Source organism: Rhipicephalus sanguineus, chromosome 10 (assembly GCF_013339695.2).
Source record: "Rhipicephalus sanguineus isolate Rsan-2018 chromosome 10, BIME_Rsan_1.4, whole genome shotgun sequence".
In the NCBI taxonomy this organism is placed as follows: domain Eukaryota; kingdom Metazoa; phylum Arthropoda; class Arachnida; order Ixodida; family Ixodidae; genus Rhipicephalus; species Rhipicephalus sanguineus.
The window spans coordinates 85,119,979-85,147,624 of NC_051185.1; the positions used below are offsets into that span (position 1 = coordinate 85,119,979).

At 46.6% G+C, this 27,646-nt stretch overlaps 1 protein-coding gene across 5 annotated transcripts in view; it reads right to left on the bottom strand.

Annotated features, from left to right (window-relative positions):
- LOC119372197 (uncharacterized) overlaps positions 1 to 27,202 on the bottom strand; it is a 79,735-nt gene extending 52,533 nt beyond the window's left edge. For 2 of the 5 annotated variants that reach the window (XM_049420232.1, XM_049420234.1), the window contains exons 1-5: positions 27,070 to 27,202; positions 22,727 to 22,894; positions 18,250 to 18,402; positions 10,461 to 10,621; positions 3,533 to 3,887 (exon numbers count right to left, since the gene is read on the bottom strand). In XM_049420232.1, the coding sequence (XP_049276189.1) occupies positions 3,533 to 3,871 (339 nt within the window). In that variant the 5' untranslated portion in view covers positions 3,872 to 3,887; positions 10,461 to 10,621; positions 18,250 to 18,402; positions 22,727 to 22,894; positions 27,070 to 27,202. The remainder of the gene's footprint in view (positions 1 to 3,532; positions 3,888 to 10,460; positions 10,622 to 18,249; positions 18,403 to 22,726; positions 22,895 to 27,069) is intronic. The other 3 variants (XM_049420236.1, XM_049420235.1, XM_049420233.1) reach the window with 2 other exon arrangements.
- Positions 27,203 to 27,646: the final 444 nt, after the last annotated feature.

Consider the following 27,646-nt stretch of genomic DNA (forward strand, 5'->3'; position numbering starts at 1 on the left):
CTAATACTGCAATCAGTGTCGCAAAATGTGCCATATCATATGGCAAAGCATCTTAGCCCTATGTCAAGAAAAACATCTATGTAAAAGCGTGCGCGCTTGTGTTCTGCTATGCACATGCTGTGCGCAGAAATTGAAGATGCTCCATTTTCCTCCGTTGCGCACCAAAAACATTAAAAATCTGACGGTGCTAAAATATGGTGCTAAAATAAACAGAAAAATGAAAGGTAGTGGCGCAACGAATGCGGGAAAGTCGAATGTCCAGAGCACTGATATGACGTGCGTAAATATGAAATCGTGGCGCGTTCATGTCGCTCTGAAAATGCAACAGCATGAACCAACAATAAAAAGCTTCTCCAACTTGTCATTTATAACGCGTCGCTTGATCTGAACCGCTCCCAGTTAAAATGTGTGCAAAGTATGAACGTCTCTGATAAGGGAGTTTCTTTTACTACTGTTTCTGTAATGGAGTTTGTACGTGCTTCAACTACGCTCGAGGGCTGACGTACGATGGCGCCGTTGTCAACAGGTTGAGGGTTGAGGCCCCCGCCAAGGATAAAATAAAAACTGTGGGCCCTCAGATGTCCATGACGTCAGTCAAGCTGAGGTAGGAGCAGATGCGCGCCTGCATGACTCGGCCGATTTTGTCGAGCAAGGTCATTTTCTTCTTCGCCTTGCGATTGCGCTGGCACACGATCTCGGCTTTGACGATGCCAGCGAGGACGAAGTAGTTCAAAGCGAGCCTTTTGCGCGCCTCGGCGACCTTCTGGAGCGCTGACTCGAGGGGAATGCCACCATGCGAGTGCATCCTTATTGACACCGACCGACAATGCTGCAGGGTCTCGAAAGCCAGGGCGTCAGTCTTTTCCATGGAGCCATTGACGAACCGAATGGCTTGGTTGATGAGCGCCTGCATTTTAAAGCGTGCAGTTGATGGCGAGAGCCTTCCGACACCACACGATGTCATCGCGTAGTTATTTCAATATCGCAGTGCACTTATTCTACTCGAACGCAAAGTATAAGGAAGCAGATTCTACAGCAGGGAGAAGTGGTACGCGCAAAATTTAAAACAAGAACACAGTAAAAAAAGCACGGACTTTTAACGCAGATGCTACGGAATGGAAAGGAGTTCAATGGCTTGTAGGCGAGGCAGCCCCCTTTACATGGCAGCGACATCTTATAGACACTCTTTACATGTATGAATCTCCGAAGTCAAGGGAGCCGACAGATGTATACACGGAGAAGTTGAACGAAAAGGAGAAAATACCTCAGGCAGGCTGGCCGACGTTTCGATAGGGGACCTATCTTTGTCAAAGGTGCCTTGTCATCCCTGGCGTGTTACTTTTAAGGGGTTAGTGATGACGTCATGTTCAGCGGTGGCGCGTCTGTTGCTGTTGGTAATTGCTGCCTGGAAAGAGAACGTTTTCCTCTTTCCAGGCAGCAATTACCAACAGCAACAGACGCGCCACCGCTGAACATGACGTCATCACTAACCCCTTAAAAGTAACACGCCAGGGATGACAAGGCACCTTTGACAAAGATAGGTCCCCTATCGAAACGTCGGCCAGCCTGTCTGAGGCAGTTTCTCCTGTTCGCTCAACTTTTACATATATGACTCATTTTACGCACACTATCAACGTAAAATTCTTTAGGCAATATAAATGATAACCTACAAGCATTTCATCCCAGAAAAGTATAGGTGACGTTATTTGTAGTAGTTATGCTGTAAATGTGAAGTAAGTAATATGGACGAAAAGGCAAATTGCCGCCGTCAGGGATCCCACCCTCCCGTTTGGTCCCTGCTGGAGGCGAGGTGCCATTTTCGTTCACTTTACTTTCGCCACATTTATGTCATTATTACTACAAACACTATCCCCTATAAGTTCCTTTGCTTAAGTGCCTGTTAGCTGTCATTATTCTTGTGCCTAACAAAGAAAAGTAGCCCCTAGAATTTTCTTTCCCTCGTCCCTGAGGGAATATAAGGAATTCAGTTTAAAAGGGAAACACAGAGGTATCAATACAGCGTCACCTAGACAAATACAACATAAATCAGAGGTACTAACCTCAGTTTGTCTTATTTTATGTGATTGAGAAACATCCACAGATTCCTTAGCAAAATTGAGCAATACTGGAAGGCTCAGCATAGAGCAGAACGTATTTGCCAAGTACTGAGGGAACGGGTATTGCACGCAAACATATTTTTTTCACTTGCGATATTTTCTTGTAATATCGGTTGTTCTCTCTTTAGCCATGTAGTGATTGTTCTAAAGCATACTTATTATCATTCCTCGCTTTGGTAGCTGAAGCACTTTGAAAATGTTCAGTCCATGCAGGTCATATAAATGATACAATGTCCTTCTGCAAGACAAGCCTTCTAGCAGTTAATTGATCATCTTTAAATTAAAAGAACGAATGATATACCTGGATATCGAAGAAGCGGAGTACCCTCGTCTCGCATGCCTCTTTTTTTTTGTACTGATCCTTTAAGTTAGCGTTGTTACATTTAGAATAACAGAGAGCTGAGCTAGTTGGTAAGTATTCATTCTAAAAAGACAGGGCGTGCATACGCGGACACCAGAAAGAGGTCAGGACACCACAAACGCCGCAGGGCTCACTGTGGCGTTTGCGGTGTCCTGACTTCTTTCTTGTGTCCGAGTTTGCACGCCCTGTCTTTTTAGAATGAATACGTTGTTACATATGAGGCATTCTTTCTGTTTCCCCAGTTGTCGACCTGGAAGGTGAATGAGACACTCATACTATTTAGTCTTTGTTAGAAGCTCGCCATTTTATAATACCAGCAAGCCATCCTAGCCACGACAGGACCCTTGCTACGCAACAGACGATGTAGAAACAATGCGCAAATGGCTCAGCCGCCTTTCAGTGAACGGAGAAGCTCATTGTGACAGTGTATTTTGGCGTAAACAGCTGGAACCCAGTTAAGGTTTCACCAGTGCAAACAAACTACACTATTGTGTAAGTACTAAAGACAGTGTTTATTGACAAAGCTTTAAGATATGGGACATAAACGTGCAGAGTAGCAAGGAAGTTTGAGAAGTTAAGAGGCACGAAGTGTGCACTGGAACAAAACATGGTAGGCGTAACACTACAATATAAGAAGAAAGAGTGGATCAGAGAAGCAACCGACGCAGCCAATTTCTTAGTTGAACGAATTAACTATTATTATAAATACATAAATTAATTGTTAACAATTAATGCACATCATGATACAAGAGGAACACCACGGTATAGATGCGACGTTCCTGTGTGTTGTCCTTCACCACTATGCTCCTCCTGGACTCTTCCAGAGCGTCAGAGAAGTACTGGCGCCGCTGCCAATAATGCGACATTCCGTTAACCTGACCAATCTGACCGCAAGCCTGACCGTGATTGATACCTATAGTCAGGGTGTCAATCACGGTCGTACACAACTCTGCGAGTTCAAAGCTTCTCCCACCCATGCGGAATTAGTTGCGCTGGCCAAAGCAGTGATCTTCGCATTTTAAAATCTATTTAAGACAGAAAACTCACTGCTCACCGAGTTTTGCCTGATAGCATCCTTGATGGCAGGGTCGTTGGAGAGATTAGAATTGCCTAAGTTTACGTTTATGTGCACAATGAAGCGGTTCCGACGAAGCGCCTCCTTGAGTTCTCGGCAGATATTGCGGAACTGAACCATGCGGTCGACGCAGGGCTCACTCTGGTTAAGGTCGAGGGTGAGAGAATTGAACGCTCGGTTGCGTTCGACCAATCGCCCCAGCGCCTTGGCATTTCTTTTGCCGAAAGTGATGGCATTGAAGACCATTATAAAGATGGTCCGGTTGCTTTCGAGGGCCCGAAACACGTTGACCACGTCGACATCGGGAAAGAAAGCCATGCTCAGCACCAAGTGCCTGCGTAAGAAAAAAGTAATGCGGCTCTTGTCATTAAGAGAAACCGTCGTAATGCGTGACGCTTTCTTTATGGACCTAGGCAGACGCACAGTGATGCACATCTATACTACATCGTTATAAGGGCGCATGGCCAACAATTACCTGCACCGCTGGTGATATACGAATGAACAGAGTAGGCTCCACACAGCGGGCCTTAGATAAACTCGCACACTTGTCTATGAATGGTTATGACAATACCCTCTGGCGAATTATTTATGCCCCAATTTTGATCATTAGCTGCATTTAATGGGTATTTCCCTAAACGGTTTGTTGTCCTAACGAGAACTGAAATCTGGGAGAGTTTGTTCTTCCAGGATTCTTCCAGGATTTGATTCTGGGAAATGTTCTTTGCATACTAATCACAGTGCCATCCTCGGAAATAAGGGTTTGTTGCTTGCAGAATTTTACCAATTTAGCGGCGAACAGGGTGTTTCGCTGAAGTTTTATGTATTTCTTTTAGTGTAGTTAAGAAAGCGCCGTAAACGAAACGGACCGATTCACTCTCCCGTTTTACAATGTCAGTTGTGGCGCGTTCATTGTGTAATCAACAGTATGAAACTTCAATTTCTCCTTAGACAAATGAACAGCACGTATATCTGTGCAACGGTTACCGAATCGGCATTCCACACCTACAAAAAATTACGCTGACCCTTCAATATTCACCCTTTCATACTCCATACAAAAATAGTTCCTCCCAAAATACAGAACAAATTATGTAAAAGTGGAAGGAAATCCTATTTTTGCATTTTCGACGAGCCGGAATTAAATTCTAGTGACAGTATTTGCACATTTATTCATTGCTATGCCTACACTGGTGTAGGGAAAATTATATTGCCGTGCTTTGACTCCATAAGTCTACCCTGTATATCCGGAACGAACGGTGAGCACTATGTCCGACTTATGTTTTTTTTTTTTTGTTGTTGTTGTTGAACTGTCTGTAGGCCTTGCAGGATAGAGTACGCGTGCCCTGTGGTGCACGGCGCGTAAAAAAAAAGCGGTACTTGCTGAAGAGACTTGGTGCTTGCGAGAGTGTCGGCCAGTCTCTGGAGCACGGCTTTCTTCACATTCGCACTGCATTGAATTGTAGCCATGTCGAGGTTGCAACTGCTGGCAATAGTGTCCAATGCTCTTGCCGCGTCCTCTCCTTCGTAGTCGTCCAGGATCATGGAAACTGAGGGCGTACTAGCCGTGAGGGCGCTCTTCGGAAAGTCCGACGCTCGAGGATAGACCCAGTGAAGCCAGAGGCGGGAGAAGGCGTTAATCCGACTGACCATGTCGAACAGCGACGAAACATCTTCCTGCGAGTGCTCAGTCGTCATGTTGAGCACCAGCGCCTTCAGCGTCTTGTTAGCCTGAAAAAAGGGTTCACGCCAGGAAACTCGTAGTATACCACACAACTTGGCAGCATGAACAGGGAACCAGTTTAAGCTCTTAAGGGTGATTTACTGTGTTCATAACTTACTTTACGCTCTTAAGGGGGAATTACTGGGTCCATAACTGACTTCCTTACACCATAAGAAAAAGCCATCTTCACAAATAAAAACACCCGTATAATGGGGGTTGGTAATCGTCTAAAAACTCTCATAACTAAAACACAGCAAAAAATAATTGCTACCAGTCCGGCAACATCAAATTACATCAGCATAGGAGGTGCACCTAGGTGCCGAACCAACATAGCACTATGAAACACCAAATTGGCAGAGCCCTCATGCTGTTCAGCCATGCAACGACCATTTGGTATAACCAAAAATGACATGCGATCTTGAGCCGTCATTGAGTGCCGGTGGGGATATTCCTGTCCTGCGGAATTAAAGAATAAACATTCACAGAATACAGGTATATTTGTCGTATGCCTGTAGATAGCGTTACAAAAGAGAGATCGCTAGGGTTTAACCATAGCCCTTGTCCGGTCTTCATCTTGTCTCGCGTTCGTTGACTTCACTGTCGTTTCTGCAGCACATATTAACCAGTCAAATATTTTATGCTTTTTTTAGCGAGTTCCAATTATTGCCTGGCACCCTTTCGTACGGGCTATGGGTGTTTCGATAGCCGATAAGCCCTCAGATCCTAAATGATATTTTAGTTAAAACGTTAACCCTCACGCGAAACAAAAGGCTATTGAAGGAAGCAAAACAATCTTATACTATTATCCTCGAAATCTCTGGTTAATCAAATAAGTGTTTTGCTTGCTTGAAGTAGCTTTGGGGTGTCAATTGGCTTACAGTGCAAATACTCTGATCTGTTACGAAATCATAAGTATTAATAACTTTACAACGTGTCCTTTGTTTGCAGGTTCTTCGAGCCTGTCGTTCTGCGAAGTAGCCTGTAGCAACAAATACGCGTAGGCGTGCATTTGGGAAGTCACGATTTCATTCTGAAGCGTGCCGTCCAGGACGGCCCCCGTAGAATTGGGACCATATGGCACGTCTTAAGGGCACAGGGTAAGCCTTAAACATCCCATGCATTTTTGGCCATATTGAGGTACCGTTTTTTCAATGACTAAAATGGATATTCACGTAATGCATACACAATTTTGTTCCAAATTTGCGGCTCTTTTAACTCAAGCAGATTTATCTCAATCTGACAAATAATAGAACTTTGGTGAATATTTTACCACTAGAACTTATATATTTCAGTTGATCTGAATCTTTGAAAATTTATAACACAAAACCTGTAAACTCCAAAACTTCAATTCTGGTACATTAGTTCTAGGCTTTCATGCAGAATACAAAGGCTTTCATGCAGAATACAAGAAAAAATAATGAACTGGTTATCTTGGAATACATAGAAAATAATGGTACCTGAGAAAAAAGCATGGTTTTGAGATAATAGAGTTTAAACTTAGTCAACAGCTGAAAAGCGAGCATACTTTGCCACAAACATCGTTCAACTATTTGCTACAAACTTGGTAATCATGGCCAAAGTCAATTTTTCACTTGGGAGCCTCTCGTCTTGCTTGCCTTGCTTCTTTTGTGAGCTGTCGTGCAGCTATATACACAATGTACTGTCGATTGTAGTCAACTTTTTTCAGCAAGTCAACTGTATTTTGGCCAGGCATCAATTCTAGTTATTTAAACGGGTCCTGCAACACTTTTTCAGCATGGTTAGAAAACGCTGCCGATCGGTTGTTGAGGCTTCCGGGAACACGCGAGCCAAACATTGTAGCGCAGCACGCGCCCTGGGATTTACAAAAAATTCTCAAAGGCAGCTTATAAGCGCTTCCTCTTCTCTAGCCAAAAATAATGCTTACGGTGTCATTGACACAAGTTCCACGCCATTGGCTGATTTGAACATGGAGCACTCTGTAGATACTGCGGCCGCCGCGGGAGGCCGTCACTTGGCCGCGCGCGCGCGCGCCCGCACTAAAAGTACGCCGCGAGTTCGAAGAAACAAAGGGGAAACGTGCCCAAGGTGACTAGGCGCGTGTGACGTACCCTCTTTCCCCGTGCCACCACTCCCTGCTTCCAGCGCTTTCGTCAGGACGAGAGAACAGAGAAAGCAATTACAGCGAGCGACAAATCTTTGGAACATCGCTCGTACTGGACGGATTCTAAAAATTTTGCGCTGGTCGATTCGTGAGGAAATAGGCTGCTTTAAAGAAGCCGTTCCATGGCTATATGCAAAATTGTTGCAGAGTCTGTTTAAGAATTTCGGCTGGTGTGATACTGCCATCGTTAAACTAAAGAACAAAATCCAATGTCGCAATCCTTAAGACTCTGAAGCCTAAACAAAGAGCAGAGACTCTGCGACTCACTTCCCTTTATCTCAACGCTTGCACCGCACAGTATGCATGCGGTATTATGTCTAATTACATCAAAAGTAATATTCATGTCCGTTAGAGCATACCCGTTGCTACCCTGCACGCGATTCGCCTCAAAGGACGCTGACAAGACTGATAAGTTCAGCAATGAAGACCTTGCTGGTTCAGTGTTGAGCCCCTCAGTACGTCACCGGCATTTATTCGCATTTACAAGAGCACTCTATTGGTTGCCACGAAGTTTACACTTGCTGAAGGCCTTCTTTACCCTGAGCATCTCAACTTCACGAGAGGCACAACTGACACAAGGTGTAATGAAGCTAGGAGCTGAAAGTGTTCGAAAAGATGCATCCCGAAGAACAAGTGCGAATAAAAAGGCGCACAACGTCTTCGAACTGCCTTGGAGATTACCCGAAAATTTCCTACACGCCGCTGACTCCAGACAACCATATTTGGCTTTCGTACACCACGAATTTTTTTAGGAAAATGGACCGTAAGCACGGAGTGCATACAAGGGGCTTGTCCTAGGGTGCGTGTTCACTCACTACTTCCTTTCGTAAAAACGGGTTTTCAGCCACAAAAAAAACTTTTTAAGGAAATGAAAAAAGTGGCAAATATGCACAAAGAAACACCCTTCCCAGATTTTAAAGAAAAAAAATTGCGATTTTTTCTAATTTCGCCTTACTGTGCCCATAAGCTGCACTGAATTTAAGCACGCTTCGTTTCTGTATACTGCTGTGACTGTAGTTATCAGTAATGGAACCCCGCAAGAAAGTAGCAAGGCCACTAACGCTAATGCAGCACTTGAAAACTTCCCCTGTAGTGACAGCTACCTGCGACATTTTTTTATTATGGCAACACATCACGTCACAGCTGACATTCCATGCAGCGAAAATGCGTTGAAATCACCTTGGAGGCACGCTTCTCCACTTTCTGCAAAATGGGACTCATAAAATTATCACAAGATCTACCTGTGTTTTTGATGCATTGTATAAAGCAGTTTAGGTACAACCTCTGGGTAACTTGCTCAGTCGTACAAAAAGCAAAGGCTGTGCCCTGCTGCATGCCGGTCTTTGAAGAGGCATTCAAGAGTGCCAGGATATCAGAGTGTAATCAGTGGTCTGTCATTGTCTTCCAAAGTAGACATAAATGCGAAGAGTTACGGCAGTGGAGGCGTTCTTCAATGTGACAAGGCATGACGACACTAGTTTCGAGATACCAGCAATGCAGACGTTATGCAGAAGACAGGGGCTCTGAGATATTACTCTTGAATTATTGGTACCGCTGGAGCCATCTTTCCGACAGGTGGTCTTGTCTTCGACAAGACCACCTGTGGAAACGTTGCCAGCGTGCATGAACGACGATATTTATCTCTGTCCTAGCTGCTTTCCTGCTTTTTATGAGGGGTTACATGAGAGGCAAAGATTGCGTCGACCCGTATGGAGCGCAAAGTTACAACAAAATCCCTACGAACTTCTCAGAAAGAAAATAAATGTAATTATCAAAAAACTGGGAAGCTGGCAGTTGACAGCGTGAGGGTGTATCAAAGGGCACCTCAAAGCATATAGATGCCGAGCATTGGTGATTATTCAAGATGGACTCATTTTCCAAGAAGTGGAACAGTAAGAGCAGGGCCACTTAAGTAGTGGCAGTGCTTCAGTAATTAGAACAACTGGCCCAGGTTTTTTTTTCCACTTATCTGACATGCGTACATCGCATCTGGTGTCACCCTTAAAATTTTTGCCAAGTGGTATTGCCTTTCAATGAAATCTCTACTCGTTTAAAGCTGCACAACGCGTACCAAAGCGACTATATAAAACATTTGTAATAAGTTGTTGTGAGGTGGCCTAGCCGTAGCTGCGTACATTCAGCTTACGGGCAGTATTCCGTTGTGATTACTCATTGTCTCGTCTGGCTACTCTTACTTGACAAAGGAGCCGAGAAGGAACTAAGGAAGGAAAACCGACAGACTACGATCACGGCAATGGTGCACACGATTAATGTTCCGCCATACTGGCTCCCTCTATGTTTATATACGTAGAGGGAGCTAGTCTCTTTATAATGTTTACCTTTGAAAGGGAAAATTCAACCACTCGCTTCAAGCCCGAATGAATGAATTCAAAAGCTTTTTTGTAGCGCAAACACAATAAAATCGATACAAAGTAGTCTCTCAGTTCAGGAGAAATTTTTCCTGGTACACGGATAGAACCCGTTGCGAATGCCTTTTCGGTTCGGCTGCCGCATCAGCACGAATTCTTCGGACAAGATGCTGCCCTTTCCCAGAAATCCGTAGGGATTTACTTGTGGCTTCGTGTAACAGACAAGTAGTTGCCAATTATCCCCCTCTTAACCCTTCAACCCGTCTTGCGGCATTCCACACAACTAATTTGCAAAGTTTACCTTTCCAAACGTGTTTACTGATCGTGTTGACTGGGCAATTCTTGGCCTGAATTTCTCGAGCAAACCTCCGATTTTGCTCACTGACTCACAATTTTCTCTCTGCCACGCTACAGAAAATCTCTATCATACTTTGTCTGGAGCGATTTCTTTGAATCTGGTGGTCACCAGGACTGACTGCCATTGTACGTTCTCGACAAATTATTTCACAGAAATAAATTGTGTCCCGCATGCATTCAGGAGCAAAGGACTAGCTGCCTCAAAAGTGGGCGCCCCATCACCATGTGTCACCAGAATCAGTAAAGAGAAAGATCGTATATGAGATTTTCATGCATTGGATCATACGTATCAATAAAGAAAAACAACCTCGTGTAACTTACCTGCAGAACTTCTACCATGCTCTTAATTGAGTTGACTGAGAAATCGTTATTTTCCACGTTGAGATTACGCAGCCGCCTGTCATGGAGTAGTCTCTCCGCGGCTCGCGACGCGAACACTTCACCCAGGCCGCACTGAGACAGCTTCAACTCAACCAGGACACCTATGTCGACAGGACGAGAATAACGATGAGCAACACCTCTTGCGTCTCTCAGCGTAGACGGTAAAGGCAATCGATGCATTTTGGCAAATGGTAATTCTTTGTAATAAGTCTAAACTCGATATCTCACGCCACAACCACACACTGTAAATGCGGCTATTGGACACTGAAAGGGAAGATAATTCGAAAGAGCTAGCGCCGTCCAGTTGAAAATGACAACCGAACTTGTCACGACGATAACAGAAATTGCTGGTCTTACAAAATTTATCCGCATTTAGAAAAAAATCGTTATGTGCAAAGGACATTTACCGCAATGACAAAAGTAGCGAATTCTGGTGCGTGCTAGTTGTTACAACAGCGAGCTTAGGTCCTACAAGAAACGTCTGTAGTGCAGAAGTCCATGCAGTGCAGCTTAAAGAGGTGCTGTCAGAAAAGGCACCCAATCGCACGAGAGAATTGTCCCTCAAAATAGCGCGAAGATCTTGATGTAGCAAAACAGATATCTGTTAACAAATCAGATCCGCACCGGACCCTCGCGACGGACGACATGGGTTACAACAGCATACCACGTCACAAAAGACGACAAGACGCCAGAATTTTCTATCGTAGTCTTCTGTTGCAGTTTTCAAGTCGTTCGCCAACCGCGAGCTGACTCGAAAAGCCGATTCAGGAAGTGCGTATTTATGGCATTTGGTTTCAACAATCGATGAAAGAATGTGTGAGCTATGAAACCAACGAATGACCACAGAGCATGGAGTAGGGAGGGTGCGAAAACATACACACATAATTACATGTATTCTACCTACGATTAGTCATCCGGTGTACGAATTTAGTCCTCCAATAAGCACATCGGTGTGACTGCGGCCACATATTATACAATGAAGTAAATTTTGGCGAAATGTGATGGCCTTCTCTGCCTGCTGAGGATGAAAAGTACATTACAGGCTGCCTTTAATGGACTCTATCAGACCCCGTCTTGCCCCCTATTCCCGGCAAAAAGGGAGCGCAAGTGCACAAATGAGCAGAAGTTCTGACACTATGACATCAGGGAAACAACACTTTCAGTATTGCGTACAATGCAGACTTGTCTAAATATATCTCCGTGACGATGACGTCTGTACAAATTGCGTAGTATGTCACTTTTGCCAACATGCCTAGTCCGTGAGGAGACAAAGGCATGCCTGTCACATCTTTGGTCGACAAGACTGACATTGGCTGTGCATAGGCATGCAATTTTAAAATAGATCCTTATAACGCAGCCGCACTTAGGTAGTCGAAACATTCATGGTGTCACGATGGAAACATCCATCGTGTCAGGATGGCCTATCATTTACCTTTTAGCCTGCATGATGAACAGCTTGAAAACACGTATAAAATGTGTATAAAAAGTTATTTTCAAGAATCAACCGAAACAGTGGGTAATTGCTGTATTGTGCGCAGTGATTGTTGAAGCACCTAATGTTTCTTCCGTAAATTATGTGCTTGAGCGACCACCGACGCGAACGCCACTACACAACCAGTGAGGTATAAGTGATGTAAGTGACCGGAAAGCAACAACGGCAAGTAGAGGGCAAAATATTATGCGGTGTTGTGGCAAACGCGCAAAAACTGTCTGGGTAAAGAAGAAAAAGAGTGCCCCGTGGACCAAGCGTGAGCAAAGATTTTCTGCTTTTTTGGAATGTGGGAAGGACTTTAGGGGCCCAAGGTGTCGTCTTGTGTCATCTGTCATCTCATGCCGTGGCTTGGCGTCACGCACGCAAAACTGTATATCATAGCCATGTATGGCGTAGTATAGCGAAGTGGTGTGAATGAAACAGAGGGTGAGGAGGAGGGCAAGGAGGAGGAGAGATGGTATTGCACAGCATAGCTATATATGGCATCACGCAGGAAAACCATGTATAGCAAGCATAGCAAGGGGGCTGGAAAGGGAAGTGACGATGAGATGCGATGCGGGGGTAGGTGGAGAGAAAGGAGGTGGGTTACAGCATACCACAAATGGGTGAGAAAGGGAAGTGATGAGGAGAGATGTTAGCACGAGGAGGAGGAATAGGAGAAGAGATAGGTAAAGCATAGCAGATCGGTGCATAGTATAGTAAAGCAAAGGCCTGAAAACGAGAAGTGTGGTGACAAAAAGAGATGTGAAGGTGGGGAAAAGGGTAGGGTATACAAAGCATAGCATAGTCTTACATAGTTTAGTACATCAAGGGTGGGAAAAAAGTGAACGGGAGGAGGATTCATTGAAGATGAGGACATGGAAAAGGAGGAGGAGGGCGCCACTGCAACACAAATGCAGGTTTCCTTCCTCGCCATAGACGCCGAGGAGGCTGCACGTTTGGAACGCCAGCGCGCTTGTCCGTAAATGCCAACAGAGCCGAACAGCAGGCGAATCACTGCTCTGCGCTTCCTACAGCTGTCAAATTAAGTGCAACTGGATACATTTTCTCTACTTCATACCAGCACCTAAACTTCGTCTGTAATTCGCAATACATTTCTTCTTTATATAACCCTGATATAAATATTTTAGGTTTACGAAACCGCCCACTTATCGACCAATCCCCCACAGTGATTGTGAGCCACGGAAACTAGGCGAACACCAACGCCTAGAATCTCGGCCCGCCTGGACACTACAGCCATGGTTTCGCTTCGGCGTTTTGCCATTGAAAAAATGTCGCGACGACGGCACAGCCACACTGGCCACCGTCACGTATCTTTCGCTACAATTTAATGCCATGAACTGGCCTTAATGCAAAATTAGTCAATTAATCTTATCCGCTTCTTAAAGATAGAAGCATTGCTCTTGATTCTTCGTTCCATGCAATTTCGTAGGCAGCTCACTAATTTACCCAGTGGACCACAACAATATATATATATATATATATATATATATATATATATATATATATATATATATATATATATATATATATATATATATATTGTAATGAACGAGACACAGAGACAGCACCGGTTCCTGGGCCAGCTGTTCTATATTCTGTCCTCGTCTTTCTCTACCTCGCTCTAGGTGCCCGCGCGCCAGGGCCTCGGTGCCGCTCTTCGTCATCACACTCGGCCATGACTGCGAGCGCGCGGAACAGTCGACAATGTCTCTGGTGGGCGGTGTTAGCTGCATCGCGGTGGTCGGTCCCGACCACGGGAGACTTGCCAGAAATGCCTCTGGTGGTCGACACTCGTTGAATAGCGGTGGTCGCTCCCGGCCACGCTGCGACTTGGCGTGTGGATGAGTCATAAATATCTCAGTTCGGCGACACTGGCTGCACGGCGGTGGTCGGTCCAGGCCCCGCGGCGACTTCGCTTGAGAAGGTGCCTCAGCGTGCTCTGGCGGACAACCCTGTTTGATATAATGTGGTCGTATGTAGTTCACACGTTTATCCCGTCGCAGTTGGCAGAACAGGGCAGGACGTGGTGGGCCCTGTAGCGCCACTTGCTGCACCGAACGAGGCCATCTGCGTTTTTTGCAGTGGTTCGAGGGGCGTCTAGGTCTCTTACTAGACGTCTGTGGAAACGGGAAGCTCAGTTCACGCGTTGACCTTTGACACCGCTTGTACTTTTGCAGCGTTGTCGCTGTGGAGCACCACCCCGCCGTTCCGAAGTCAGCTTTTCTTGAAGACGCGCTGCGCGCAGCAGGGGCATCCTCGCAAGAAGCCGTTCCAACAGCAGAAGACTTGTGCTGCACAGGCAGGTCGATCTCCGCCGTGTCAGACTCATTGGCGGCTTCTGGAGAGACGTCTCGCAACAAGTTGGAAGCATTCTCGCGTTCTGCCAGTGCATGATGTGAGGTACGCAGATCCGCCTCCGTCTGGCCCGAGAGGATCTCGTTTGAATCGACAGACAAGTACGGCTCGTTGCATGACGGACCGTCCAGTACAGCAAGTGCCGGTGCCTCCAAGTGCTCAAGCGATGACGAGCATGGGGGTGGCTTTTCCGACAGATGTGGATAGAAAATGATCTCGGTCACTGGCAGAGATGTTATGGCGTATACCGACGCCGAGTCCGTGACCTGAGGTGGTAGGCCTGGTCTCCGTTGTGTGTTTGTCCCAGGGCAGGTTGAGACACTGTCTGCAGGTGAGCTGCAATGAGCAGTTGCAGCCTCGAGGTGGTGCCCCTTCAGAGCTCCATCCTCGGTAGCGGTGAGGTTGGACTGGGTGGCGGCAGCGAGATGGTGGTCAATCGGTCCAAAGGCAGCTATGAGCCTGGTGCTCCACTCGGCCCAGGATTCCTGCCTCACGCCTTCGTACCTGTGCCACGCCGCGGCACCATTTCGAAGGCGGTCTACGGCCACGGACCACTTCTGCTGCTCCGTCCAGCACTCGCGAGCTCCCATTGCGTTCACGGTCGCCACCCAGTTGTCGGCGTCGTTCTGAAAACCGTGGAACTCCGGTAATTGGCAGATAGCCGGCGACGGTGTTGCGCCAGGCGAAAATCGGGAGTATGCCGACGCCAAGGAGTCCAGTTGGGATGCGAGCTGCGTCAGGGCACACCGGAGCTCTCTGCGGCTCTGGACTGAGCTGGACTCAAAGCCTTGTGATGCAGCTGCAGCAAACAGGGCATTCATTTCGCACAATAATGGTATAGCGGCAGGATACAACTCGGTGCACCGCGCTATCCAGGTGTTAGTCTCGACGCGGAGTTCTGCGATGGTACACAACAGCTCCGCGGCGCTGTCGGATGAGGCGCACAGAGAGCAAGGATTAACGTCCACGGAGTATGCGGTGGTAGCAGTACTCCCGACGGCAACATCCACGTCCAAGGAAGCCTGAACGGCGTACCTTTGATGCTCACTGGTTGCAAGAGTCCTGGGCGTGGGATGCGTGTCACGGGCAGCGTACGCACCGTTCCCAGACGACAGGAGCCCGTGCACATTCTCAGACGAAAGTGGTTGCACGGTTCCTGGAAGTTCGTACGTTGGAACCACCGAAGAGGCATGGACGCCGTCCGCGGATGATTCGATGAGTAGCGGCAGCAGCGGTCGAGTCGTGGAGTCCATGATAGAGGAAGCGTGGACGGCGTTCCTTGGATGGATAGACCCGCGCTGCCGATAACCCTCGAGGACACGTGGCTTCCGCTTCAAGGTTCGATTGACGTCGGAGGCTGCGCCATTGTAATGAACGAGACACAGAGACAGCACCCGTTCCTGGGCCAGCTGTTCTATATCCTGTCCTCGTCTTTCTCTACCTCGCTCTAGCTGCCCGCGCGCCAGGCCCTCGGTGCCGCTCTTATATATATATATATATATATATATATATATATATATATATATATATATATATATACATACATACATATACATATACATACATATCTACATATATGCAAAAGAGGAAGATAGGGCGGTTAACTTGCATTACAACTGTTTTTCTAATTTACACTACAGGGACATGTGCGATCTGTATGGATCGCAAACAAGGCGCTACTTTTGGCCAGTTAACACTGCGGAGACGGGATTGCACAAAGCTTACCCTACGGGCGCTATAGGGAAGAGACGCTACGCTCCTCCACTGCCGCGGCGCCCAAAGACTCCACGGCCGGGTTAAACTATCCTACACGCCGCAGAAAAGGCACACCGCGGCAGGAGCTCAACAATCGTGGGGTTTATTAACCCAAGATGCAGCACAGTGCGATAGTCACGAACAGCGGACCGAACAGGCGAATTCCGCAAGACAGATGGAGTACGTTTGCCGGCGGTGCTATCGGCTGCCGCACAAAGGGAACCACCGACCACACATAAAAGAAGTCGCCTGCTAAGGCAGCGCGTGACCATCTCGCTGGAAGCCCGACAGCATCTCTTCCTCGTCGACTAAGCCAACTACGCGCAAGACAGACGATAGCCTGGGGGTAGAGGAAGGCCGAGGGCCACACGGTATAGGATATACCGGCCAGTGCGAAGACGGTTTATCATTAAACAATTCTGCTTTACGAACTATCGGACGCATATTCATCGGTAAATAATCTGACAGAGGTGCTATGAGTAACTGATCTAGTTTTTTAACCTTCGCTAACTAACTAAAGGAGATGCTTTGTCTGTAGCTAGCCTGTAACACTTTCTTGACGTTCACCTTTCAACGCCTCTCCGTTTCCACGGCGCTGAACGCAGCATCAGTGCGACCCCAGCAGTACGTGGCGTGTAAACACTCCATGTTTATACTGCACTGTGGAGGCACCTAGACGTCATGGGCAATCCATGTTCTGGAAGTGCGTTCTGACCGCGTTGCAGGTAAGCGCCGCGTTGAAGCCTCCGCCACTCCGGCACATTATCGCAGCGCTGACCGTCGGTGTTCGTTAGTGTATTCACGCAGTACTGCTACACACAATCGTTCCTAAGCGGTGGCGCCGTGCCTGTGGTCATATATACCAGGATATTGCAGGAAGCTAATGAAGAGGACTCTCGCTAATAGTTCTTACATAGGGCTGCTGATCTCGAGGATAGACGGGTCGAAAGCTAGATTCCTATAAAGGGCGTCTCAATTGAAATATCATGGTTGGCAAATATTTTCCCTAGCCTAATAGCGTGTCGTCTTGGTATGTGGCTGGCTGAGGCAAATGGCGTCACCAAACTTTTATTGGACTCCGCCATGAAATATTTTGGTAGTATGTTACGTGTACGTCAATACCGCACAAATGTACTCAAGTAGCCTGTTTAATGTGTTGTTACTCCACACTCACACGCGCATCTGCTCTGTTTTCGGTGATGGTCTGCTAATGGTCTGCTCACAACGAGTCTTCACGTACACGACACTTTTCAAAGGCTATCGCCGGTACTTAGCAGAATGCATAGGGAAGGCAATTATTGGGGCACATTCTTGCACTTCCGAAACATTAGCGAGTATGCGGAAATCTACGATGACGCATTTGCATAGAGCTGACGCATTTCGCCCGTACATCGTACTTCAAAGACTGTGGTTACCTCTAAATCTGAGCTTCTAGCGATACTTGCTTTTGCAGTGCACAAGTTCCCCCGAAGGATTGTTTTTCCTTCCAACATCTTGCCTGCCGCACCGTTTACTGTCACTATGGCGTGATAATGTAATCTATTAGGATAATCACAATGACGTAAAGACGTGACGCCGACAGGAATAACAGACTTGCCTCCAATGAGCTTCGCGTATGCCACCTGCAGTTGCGAGTAAAAGGGCCCGCAATTCGTAAAGGAGAGTTTTCGGAGTCGGCTCGTTGGCGGAGGTGGAATCACCTCTGCGTCAAAATCGGGAGGCTGACTTGGTATCGCCAGCGCGGAGGCCATAGCTTCGATGTCCGCAGGGTCAATAAAGGATTCCAGCAGTGTAAGCGACTGTAACGACCAGCTGTGAGCCACCGCCGCCAGCAGTGCAGACGGGCTGTGGCGCTTGGATCCCTTCACCTGCAGCATGGAAGCAAAACAACACGCGATGAGTCTTCCTGCGTGCATGAGGGTAAGGAGGGAGGGGGGGAGCGTTGAGGCACACGAGTGCGGTAAGATATCCTAAAGGGTCCCGAAACCACCCAGAGGTCAAAGTTCAGTTGTGGTCCTGCAGCTGTGCACGAATTTTCAACGAACACGCAGCCGCGTGTTTCTAGAGAAATCTCTCCTGAGCACTGCTTCAGTATTTGCAACAGAGGTGAGCAATGTACCTTACCTTAAGTTCCTCCAGTGTCACGTGGTTTAGGGCGGCATCTGCGAGAGCCCTGCCCTGCCGCGCGAGCAGGAAGTTTTCGTGCACATGCAGATACTTCAGACTCCGGTTGCGAGCCAAATGGTCGAGGAAGCGGCCAGCGTTTGTGTCAGTAGCCTGCATGATCCGCGGTTTACAGAGCATTTCAGTCCAGAGACAGGCAGCACACATATATGCAATAGTATTGGATGCCTTACGTAGTTAAACGCATGCCCTTGGCAGAGCGCAGGGGTAGGCGTTCGTAAAAAACAAACGTATCGAAACGCAAACGTAACGAAGACGCTGAATGACAAGGGTGCCGTCTGCTGCCTCATGCCATACTTGTCCCATCTCAGATAACTTATTGTAGCAGCCACCTTGCATGATGAATGGGACAAGACATTCAGGCAAAGACGAGGAACTCGGAGGGTGGTAGGGGAAGGCAGGCCCCTTCCCTACCTGCCTCGCCTCACTACCCCCACCCCCGGGTGCGCACACTCATGCATACCACGTCTTCTACGTCGAAATGAACAAGCGCTTAATGAATCGGCCACAATTCTGTGTACAGCACGAACTTCCGTTGCTTTCGCTGCAAAACGTCCACATAGGACGTTGTTACTCTGAATAGCGCCAAAATCATCGCTAACAGATCAACCATCTGCGGTTCGCTTGTCACATGAACTGCGACACACCAATTGGCGTTTTCTAGCGATAAATTACAAATATCAGCAATAGGAAATAGTTGCTACCTGAAAAAAAAAAAACGCGGATATGTTACCATGTTCCAGTACGGGAACGTGATAATGGGCCGGAGTTAAAATATGCGATGCGAGCGTGTCAAGGGTTCCAATCTTGTGTGCCGCCTCTTGTGGCTTCTGTTTTGTTGCAATGCTCACGGCTTAGTGAGCAATGCATTTACGAGTTGGGCATGGTCAAAATTTTCAGTAGTATATTTATAGGCCAATCATTGCCCCAGCGTTCCAGGGTCCATGCGGCCAGCGTCCCAATGTCCCAGCGTGTCAGTGCTCCAGCACTCAGCGCCGTACTGGCCAATAACGACGCCTTACACTGGCCCAACACTGCTGAGCTTTTTATGGGGAGTCTGTGCTTGCCTTGGCTTCATTTTTTATTCGATTCATAAGGTTGCGCTTGAAGGCTAACAAGAAAGCGGGCTCCGGGCCTCCATCACTTAAGCCTTCTTTTGTTAATCGCTAGTACAGTAGCTATATATGGCAGTATGAAGGCCTAGCATTCACGAGTGGCACCATTGGTTGATATGAAAGTAATGAGAATGAATTGTTGTTCGTGATGCGGCGCTGAAGGGCACACAACCAAACTGCGATGTAATAAGCTATGCCAGCGCCAGTTATACTAGGTCTTACTAGCGCCATTGAAAGCAAGCGCCACACATTATTCACGAGCACCTTTTAGGTGCGTTATGGTGCAAGCACCTTCAAAACTTGGTTTAACGCAAGGGATCGTAAACGTAAAGAAACCGTCGAAGGAACGGGTGTCGTCTGGTGTCTTGTCGCTGAAAGGTCCGAGCAAGAAAAGTTCATTTGTGACCATCCTGTCGCTTCTATGCGGACGTGTTTCGATTGGCTAATGGACGCTACAGTAGCCCAACGCCAAATGCGCAGCACTATTTAGTTAGTAGGTGCCATTACAACCACCGGCGCCACCTTAAGTTATGGCAAGTGTACTACATGATGTCGGGCGGCAGACGAGCACACACGAACTACATCTGTCTACGCACTCGCGAATTCGGTTGGAAAACATGTGTCTTAATGTTTTCATAATTTTTATTAGGTATATTTTACCGGTTCAATGTCTGAATACTGCTGTATCTTTCTGCGCCATCAATATGGAGGGACTGACAGCAAAAGAAGTTTGGTATGCGTACAACATGTCACCGACGTTCGGATGGCATTAGCAAGACATTTAGTTTATCGCAATGGCTGTCAGACGAGACTCAAATGATTCATGCTGAGCGACACGAACCCGGACTTCATTGCTAAGTTTAACAAGTATGCACTTTGAACTACATTCACCTTACGACAAAAACGCCCTGGTGCGCAGCTGGTCAGTTATTCCACCAAAAATGTGCGCTTTGGAACTAGAAAGGATGTGGGTGGCTTGGCCGCCTGGAGAGAGAGAGCGCGCGCGCGCGCGCGTTTGTGTGTGTATGTGCGTGTGTGTTTGTGTGCGCGTGCGTTCGTGTGCGCTTGTGTCTACGCGTGTGCACTTTAATATTGTGCAACACGATTTACAGCTTGCATTAGTAACACTAATTCAGCTCGATTTAGTTGCACCTTTAACAAAACCCAGCATGCGGTACCCTTCCCCAGAAGTTCCGCACGTCATAAATTGCTCGCTGCTTCTGTAGTTGATGGGGTTTAACTTCCCAGTCCGACACTATAAGATTAAATTTGCCCCCGCGTGTTCCTTGGAAAGCTCGCTTATTTGATATGTGAATCTTTCTTTTGAATTTCGCGTCCATCGGAGTGTGCCCGGGGTCGAACACGAGTACCATGACCCTAGTAGGAGGAACGCCTTATCAATTAAGCAGACGCGGCACTTGTTGGTGCACTCTGTGTTGCTGGCGCACACGTCATCCTGCGTAATGACACTGTTTATAGACGATTATCTCAACAAGCATCACGAATTTAATGTCCACTGGCAATTTGAAATTACAGTAGCACAGGAGTTCTACGCACGGTGAAGAGTTTACTTGGATTATTGCAACGTTTCTTACAAGCCCTGTTCGACGCACTGATTGAATGACACATCAAGAGGATAATACACATTATGTTCATCCACATGGAGTACAAAGATGCATCAGATCACAAAAACCGACACGAAAACGTCAGGAATGTTTGACATGATTTAAAAATATTGTTACAAAAGACCAAGTGTACAATGATCGCCAATAATATAGGTATTGAGGGTTAGGGTATCCTATAAACAAAGGAATAGCTTTGCTCGCCATTGCTCCCGCACTAAATAAGTCTAACGAAATGGTAATAAAGTAATAGGTAAGGAAACAGCGCTAGCTAGTTCCCCTTACCTCACGGGACGTACGACTCGTACGTCTTGTTTCGTTACAGCTTTGTGAAATCGGTTTAGCGCTTCTCGCGAAAGAGGGCTGCGCATTATGGTCACGATGTAAAATGCTGTACACATCGAGTGTTTTACGCTCGTTTGTCAGTCTGCTTCTATACGATAAGGAAATGCACAAGAAAAGAGGAACAGTGTTCAGTAAACCTACGAACTAACGGCTGTGTTCCCACAATGACCATGAGCACCTAAATTAAGGCAACGAAACACGAGATACTACGCATATTCGCTGCAAGTGCGCGTTGACGCCTGAAATAGTTGACATCATAGAGATCCCGGCTCAAGAAACCTAGCTCACTGTTGCCCGACGTCCTACCGATTTCGCATATCCTCTACTGCAGACCAATAGTAGAAAGTGGACGCCATATGTACCAAGAACAAATGTTAGCGGTTATTTTAGAGAATATGAAGCCTCTGTTCAATAGTTGATGACAATGAATAGCGTAGCAATCGCGAGAATTCAAGCTGAAGCGGGAGCCACTGGTGTCGCCACGGTCGATATCGCCATTCGTTGTGTGAGTAAGCATTACACGCGTTATCGCCGTGTAACTGCACTAAAATACAACGTACTTGAGCTGCAAAAGCCAAATAACATCCGGATCATTCGTTGAATTAGTGTCGTCTCGTTACAAACGCATCCAGAACTCTCTTGGGTTAGTGCCACTGGCCAATCACCCCCTAGCGCCCCTTACAGCGCACGCACTTCCCAAAACGGACGAACAAGGCAGGTGGTGAAAGCCCTAGGAAAAGCGCGCTTCATACAGTCCGCACGAATCGAAACGCGAAAATTTAGGGCCAAGTAACGCTCGCACTTTACTTTGCAGCGTCTGCAGTTCGTGCAGTATTGGCGTAATTTGTAATGACAATTGTTGAGGTTTTAACGTACCTGAACCACGATGCGATTACGAGGGACACCGTTGTGGAGGGCTCCGCAAATTTTGACCACCCGGAACTCTTTACCGCGCGCTTAAATATAAGTACAACGGCCTCTATCACTTCGCCTTCAGTCGAAATGCAGCCGCCCCGGCCATGAATCGATGGCGCGACCTTCGGCTCAGCAGTACAGCACCATAATCCCTTGACAACCACCGTGGGTCACGGCTTAATTTCGACTGAAACGCTTACATCGGCGCCAACGTTACCATTATCGGACAGATTCGCAGCGACGTGACGCGGTTATCCCGAGCATTTGCTCGCAGCAGTGGTTATACTAAAAAAAACAATGTCGCGTTCCAGTCCGTGAGTACCGTGCATGACGATTGTTACTGTTTTATTTCGGCCCACCACTACTCTCCCCCAAGAACATTCGCCCTAAATAGATGATAAGTACTTCTCTTACACTCACCTCAATGTTGAGTAACTCCAGATCAGTGAGCGAAGTGGCCTGCTCCACGTAGGTACCAATAATGCGCACCACGTCTTTGCTGAAACACATGCTCGAAAGTTCGAGGAATGTTATGTTCGTCATGCTTGCGATAGCCTCGCAACAAATAGTTGACTCGGTCAGCGGCATCTGAAGTGACAAAAAATGTAAGAAGGAGGTGAAGAATGCCTGCCAGCGGCTTTTACGCAAATACTGTAATGGCGCTAGACAGCATGTAATTTCAAGAAACGTGTACACCACACTCCAATCACAGTTGCAGCCTTTGAGACGTATTTGTCAAGTAATGGCCATCTACTTGGGAGAGGGCGGTGCTATTTTTTAACGCCGTGCGGCCTGTCCTTTCATGTCATCAATGGTAGGCGTGCTATCTGCCTGGCGCATAAAGCTTGCTCAGAAAAGAGCGAACGCAGGGTTTCAAGTAAAAGAGTGCGCAGCTCCCACTAGTGGCACAAGGCTAGAACAATCAGCGGAGCTAGTGTTTGACGTAGGTAAGTCTTGCTAGTAATGCCGAGCTTTTGCAAGAGATGGCAAGTTTTACTAGTAGTACTAAGTATGGTTAGATTTGGCTACACTTCGCTAGACGTGTCATGTGACCACCTGTTACGTGATGTGATTTTAGTCATGTGACTAGGTGCCACGTGGTTTTCGTCAGGAACATGTCCCGTGACTAGCTGCTACGTGGAACGTGTCACGTTACTAGCTATTACGCGATGTTGCGTGATTTTTGTCACGTGACTAGATGTTAAGTGATGTCACGTGATTTCTGGTCACTTGACTGGTTAAATGATAGTACGTGATTTTTAGGCCCGTGACTACTCATAACGAGATGTTACGTGATTTTTAGTCACGTAACATACTCGCTTTTTACAGCGAAAGCTGCTATGAGAGTATTTCACCGGCAGTTTTTGGCGCCGTAGTTGTCCGCCGCCGCCGCCGCCGGTGTCCGTAACCAGTATCGCTCGAAATAAAAAAACGAAATAAGAAAAAAATTCCAGGATGGAACGAGGTTCGAACCTGGGCCCTCTGCGTGGGAGCCCAGTATTCAACCTCTGAGCCATGCCGGTGCTTGAAACTGCATTGCAAAAAGGTCCTATATAGGCTTCATGTCGGGAAGGAACCACATTAGCATATGCAATATAGCGTAGTAGAAGAGTAAAATAGCACCAAGCGTCGCACAACGCGAATTCTGTAACTAGGCGCACACAATGCTAATTGCGCAACGAGTAGGTTGTTGAATGCTTCCAGCCCATTACAAGGGCTCTGCCATAATTATTCATCGTCATCAGGCACAGCATAAACAAAGTGCGCATAATACCTTACATGAGTTTAGCAGGTACCACGGCTCCCGTAGAATGACGAAAAATGGCACAGTGCCTGCTGCCCTACTCAAAAATTACAATAATTTATAGCGTAGTGGGTTCCTCGCAAGTGCACTCGTATTGGTTGCCAAGGAAGCCCATAAGTGCATGAACCATTCCTCGGGGTCTCAGTAAAATTACAATGAGTAGAGCATAGTGCGTTCCTCGCAAGTGTACTTGTATTGGTTGCCACGGAAGCCCAAAGCGCATGATCCATTTCCTTGGGGTCTCAGTAAAGTTCTTCGCCTCCTCCCGTCTCTCTCCCACGTCAACGTATGTTATACAGCATGACGGGAGATGCAAATTACATAATTGGTGGACCGTTTAAAGCTTCCAACCCATTACAAAGGGCTGAGCCATAATTCTTCATCGTCATCAGTCATCGCGTCAACAAAGTGCACATAATGCCTTACAGACGTGCATCTGGTGCCTCGCTTCTCCGCAGAATGACGAATAATGGCTTTGTAGGTGTTTACCAACTTCACAAAAATTGTGATTTATGGGGTAGTGGGTACCTTTCTAGTGTACTTGTATTGTAGCCCCAAGAGAGCTTAACTCTAGAAACGCCGCTCTTCCAGCTTTCGCTGTGACTGTGCTGCGATTTCAGCGCAGGCCTTGCGTTTTTTATAGTTTTCGTATTCCACGCCGGACAAATCGGTGAACGTGTTGGGGGAGCGGAGCAGAAGTTGAAGAGGACGAAGCAAGCGCGTACTGGTTCATGATGATGATACTTCCTGTTCGCACTACCCGTTAAACGAAAAGCTTGAAGAACTCCAGTCTTAAAACAATCCGAGAGATCCCACGCTCTGTAGGAATCGATGTAACGCGAAGCACCCGGCAAGGAGCCGCATACATCGCCTTATTTGTCTTTGAGGCATATGAATCGTTGATGTCATGACATGTAGTTAACTATCGCATGTGTCTCATGCATGGATACACAATCTGGTACGTACCATAGTACTGAAATGTATTCTCGTATACACAATGATAGACCTGTCATTCATGTTCGTCACGCACTCATGTCATGTCATATTAATTTTCGTATACATATACAGTTGACAAACAGCCGCAAGCGCACAATGAGTGTCGCATGTAAATGAAGCCCTACAACGCATGATGTCACGATTTGCACGTTGTGACCTGCCATTTATGTTCGTGATACAGTCACGTCGCGCAATACCAATTTTGGTGCATATCAAGCTAACGACATTGCCGCAAGCGCACCATGAGCGTGACATATAAGTCATGCCGTACATGACATGCATGTCAGGGTTTTCATGTTATCACCAGTCGTTTGTGTTCGTCATACCGTCCTGTCACGCGAATCCGATTTTAGTGTATATCAAGCTTTCGAACCTGCCGCCGACACATCATGACCGTCGCACGTAACTCATGTCGTACATGACATGCGTTAATAATTTTCATGTTACCACCTGTTATATATGCCAAAATACAGTCACGTACATAATACCAACAGTCGTGTACGTGGAACTAGCGAACCCCCGCGAGCGCACCGCGAGCGTGGCATGGGAATCATAAGGCACACGACACGGATGTCACGATTTTCATGTACCACCCGTCGTTTATGTTCGTCATACAGTCATGTCACGCAAAATCATTTTTGTGTGTACGTACCAAGCCAGCGAAACGGCCGCCAGAACTCCATGAGCGTGGCATGTAAATCCATAGCGTACATGACATGCATGTCATCATTTTCATTCAACACATTTCCCTTTGTTTGTCACAAAAATGCTTCGCCAAGCCAATTTTGGTATATAGCCTAATATTAAACGGCCGCCAGTGCCTAGAGACCATGTCATGTATATAATGCCGTACATGACACGCACGTCATGGTTTGCATAGTAGAGGCTTTTCACTTATGTTCGTCATACACTATTGTCACGCCGTACCAACTTTTGGTATATACCAAGTTATCGAAACGACACCAAGAGCGTGGCATTTAAATCATGCTGTTCATGACATGCATGTCATGATTTTCATGTTATGACCAGTTTGTTCCTCATGCAGTCTTGTCATGCCATACTCATTTTGGTATATATGCCCTCAACGAAACGGCTACTAGAGCGAGCGAGCGAGCGAGCAGGCAGGCAGGCAGGCAGGCAGGCAGCTAGATATAGATAGATAGCTAGATAGACAGATAGACATGATAGATAGCTAGATAGATAGATAGATAGATAGATAGATAGATAGATAGATAGTAGATAGATAGATAGATTAGATGATAATAGATAGATAGATAGATAGATAGATAGATAGATAGATAGATAGATATATAGATAGATAGATAGATAGATAGATAGATAGATAGATAGATAGATAGATAGATAGATAGATAGATAGATAGATAGATAGATAGATAGATAGATAGATAGATAGATAGATAGATAGATAGATAGATAGATAGATAGATAGATAGATAGTAGATAGATATATAGATAGATAGATAGATAGATAGATAGATAGATAGATAGATAGATTAGATAATAGATAGATAGATAGATAGATAGATAGATAGATAGATAGATAGAATAGATAGCTAGATATAGATAGATAGATAGATAAGATAGATAGATATAGATAGATAGATAGATAGATAGATAGATAGATATATAGATAGATAGATAGATATACGCTCGAAGTCGCAGAAGTTCCCTGAGAAATGGTTGTGAGACACGTTGGGCTGATTCTTTGACAAGTTCTAAGTGCAGTGTTTAATCTCGTAAGTAAGCGTTTCCGCTTTCGCCTAAACTTTTTGGGTGGCGTATTTCCCCACCTAACTGAGCGCTACAACCGCTCACCATTTGCGAGTTTCAGAGTCCTTGTAGAAAGCCTGCAGTACCTCCCATAACGTATTTGTGCGAACTATAGCCCAGTGAAATAACCCGACAACATATCGACAGCTTTGCGGACCCTCTGAACGCTCACCACGCAAATGATGTCGATGAAGTTTTGCCTGTACTCCAGTCGCTTGACTCCCATGGCGCCAGTCTTGAGGGCGTGCCACAAGACTTGTCTCTCGAGTGCCGTATGAGCCAAGTCCAAGTATATGTACGTCACGCACCTGCACCGTAATAAATGCTCGTCACAAGTGGACAAACAGCATAAATGTTCGACAGCATGCTGCCCTCTAACACTTGAAGGCAAACGCCTGCTGCAGGATTTGCTAATGCATAAAGGATATAATTGCGGACCAGAGTTATTGCATACAATAGCTGCAATGTAAGAGACGCACATTACATTTAGATTACCATGCCGTTCTCAGTCGAGTACTTGTTCCTACTGCCTGAAGCTTTCAGCAGCCTCCGTGCATTGCAATGGCTTCCTGGATCGCCCCCCGTTTGACCAAGAGACGATGCCACGCGATGGCGTCACAACGTGTGGTCATGCGAGAACGTCATTACGATGTTGCGTTTTAAGCGCGCTCTGTGACGACATTACGAAGTCACAGCGTTGCGCCACGGCATGACTCATGGGTCATTTAGGCCACGTGGGTTTTTGTGGC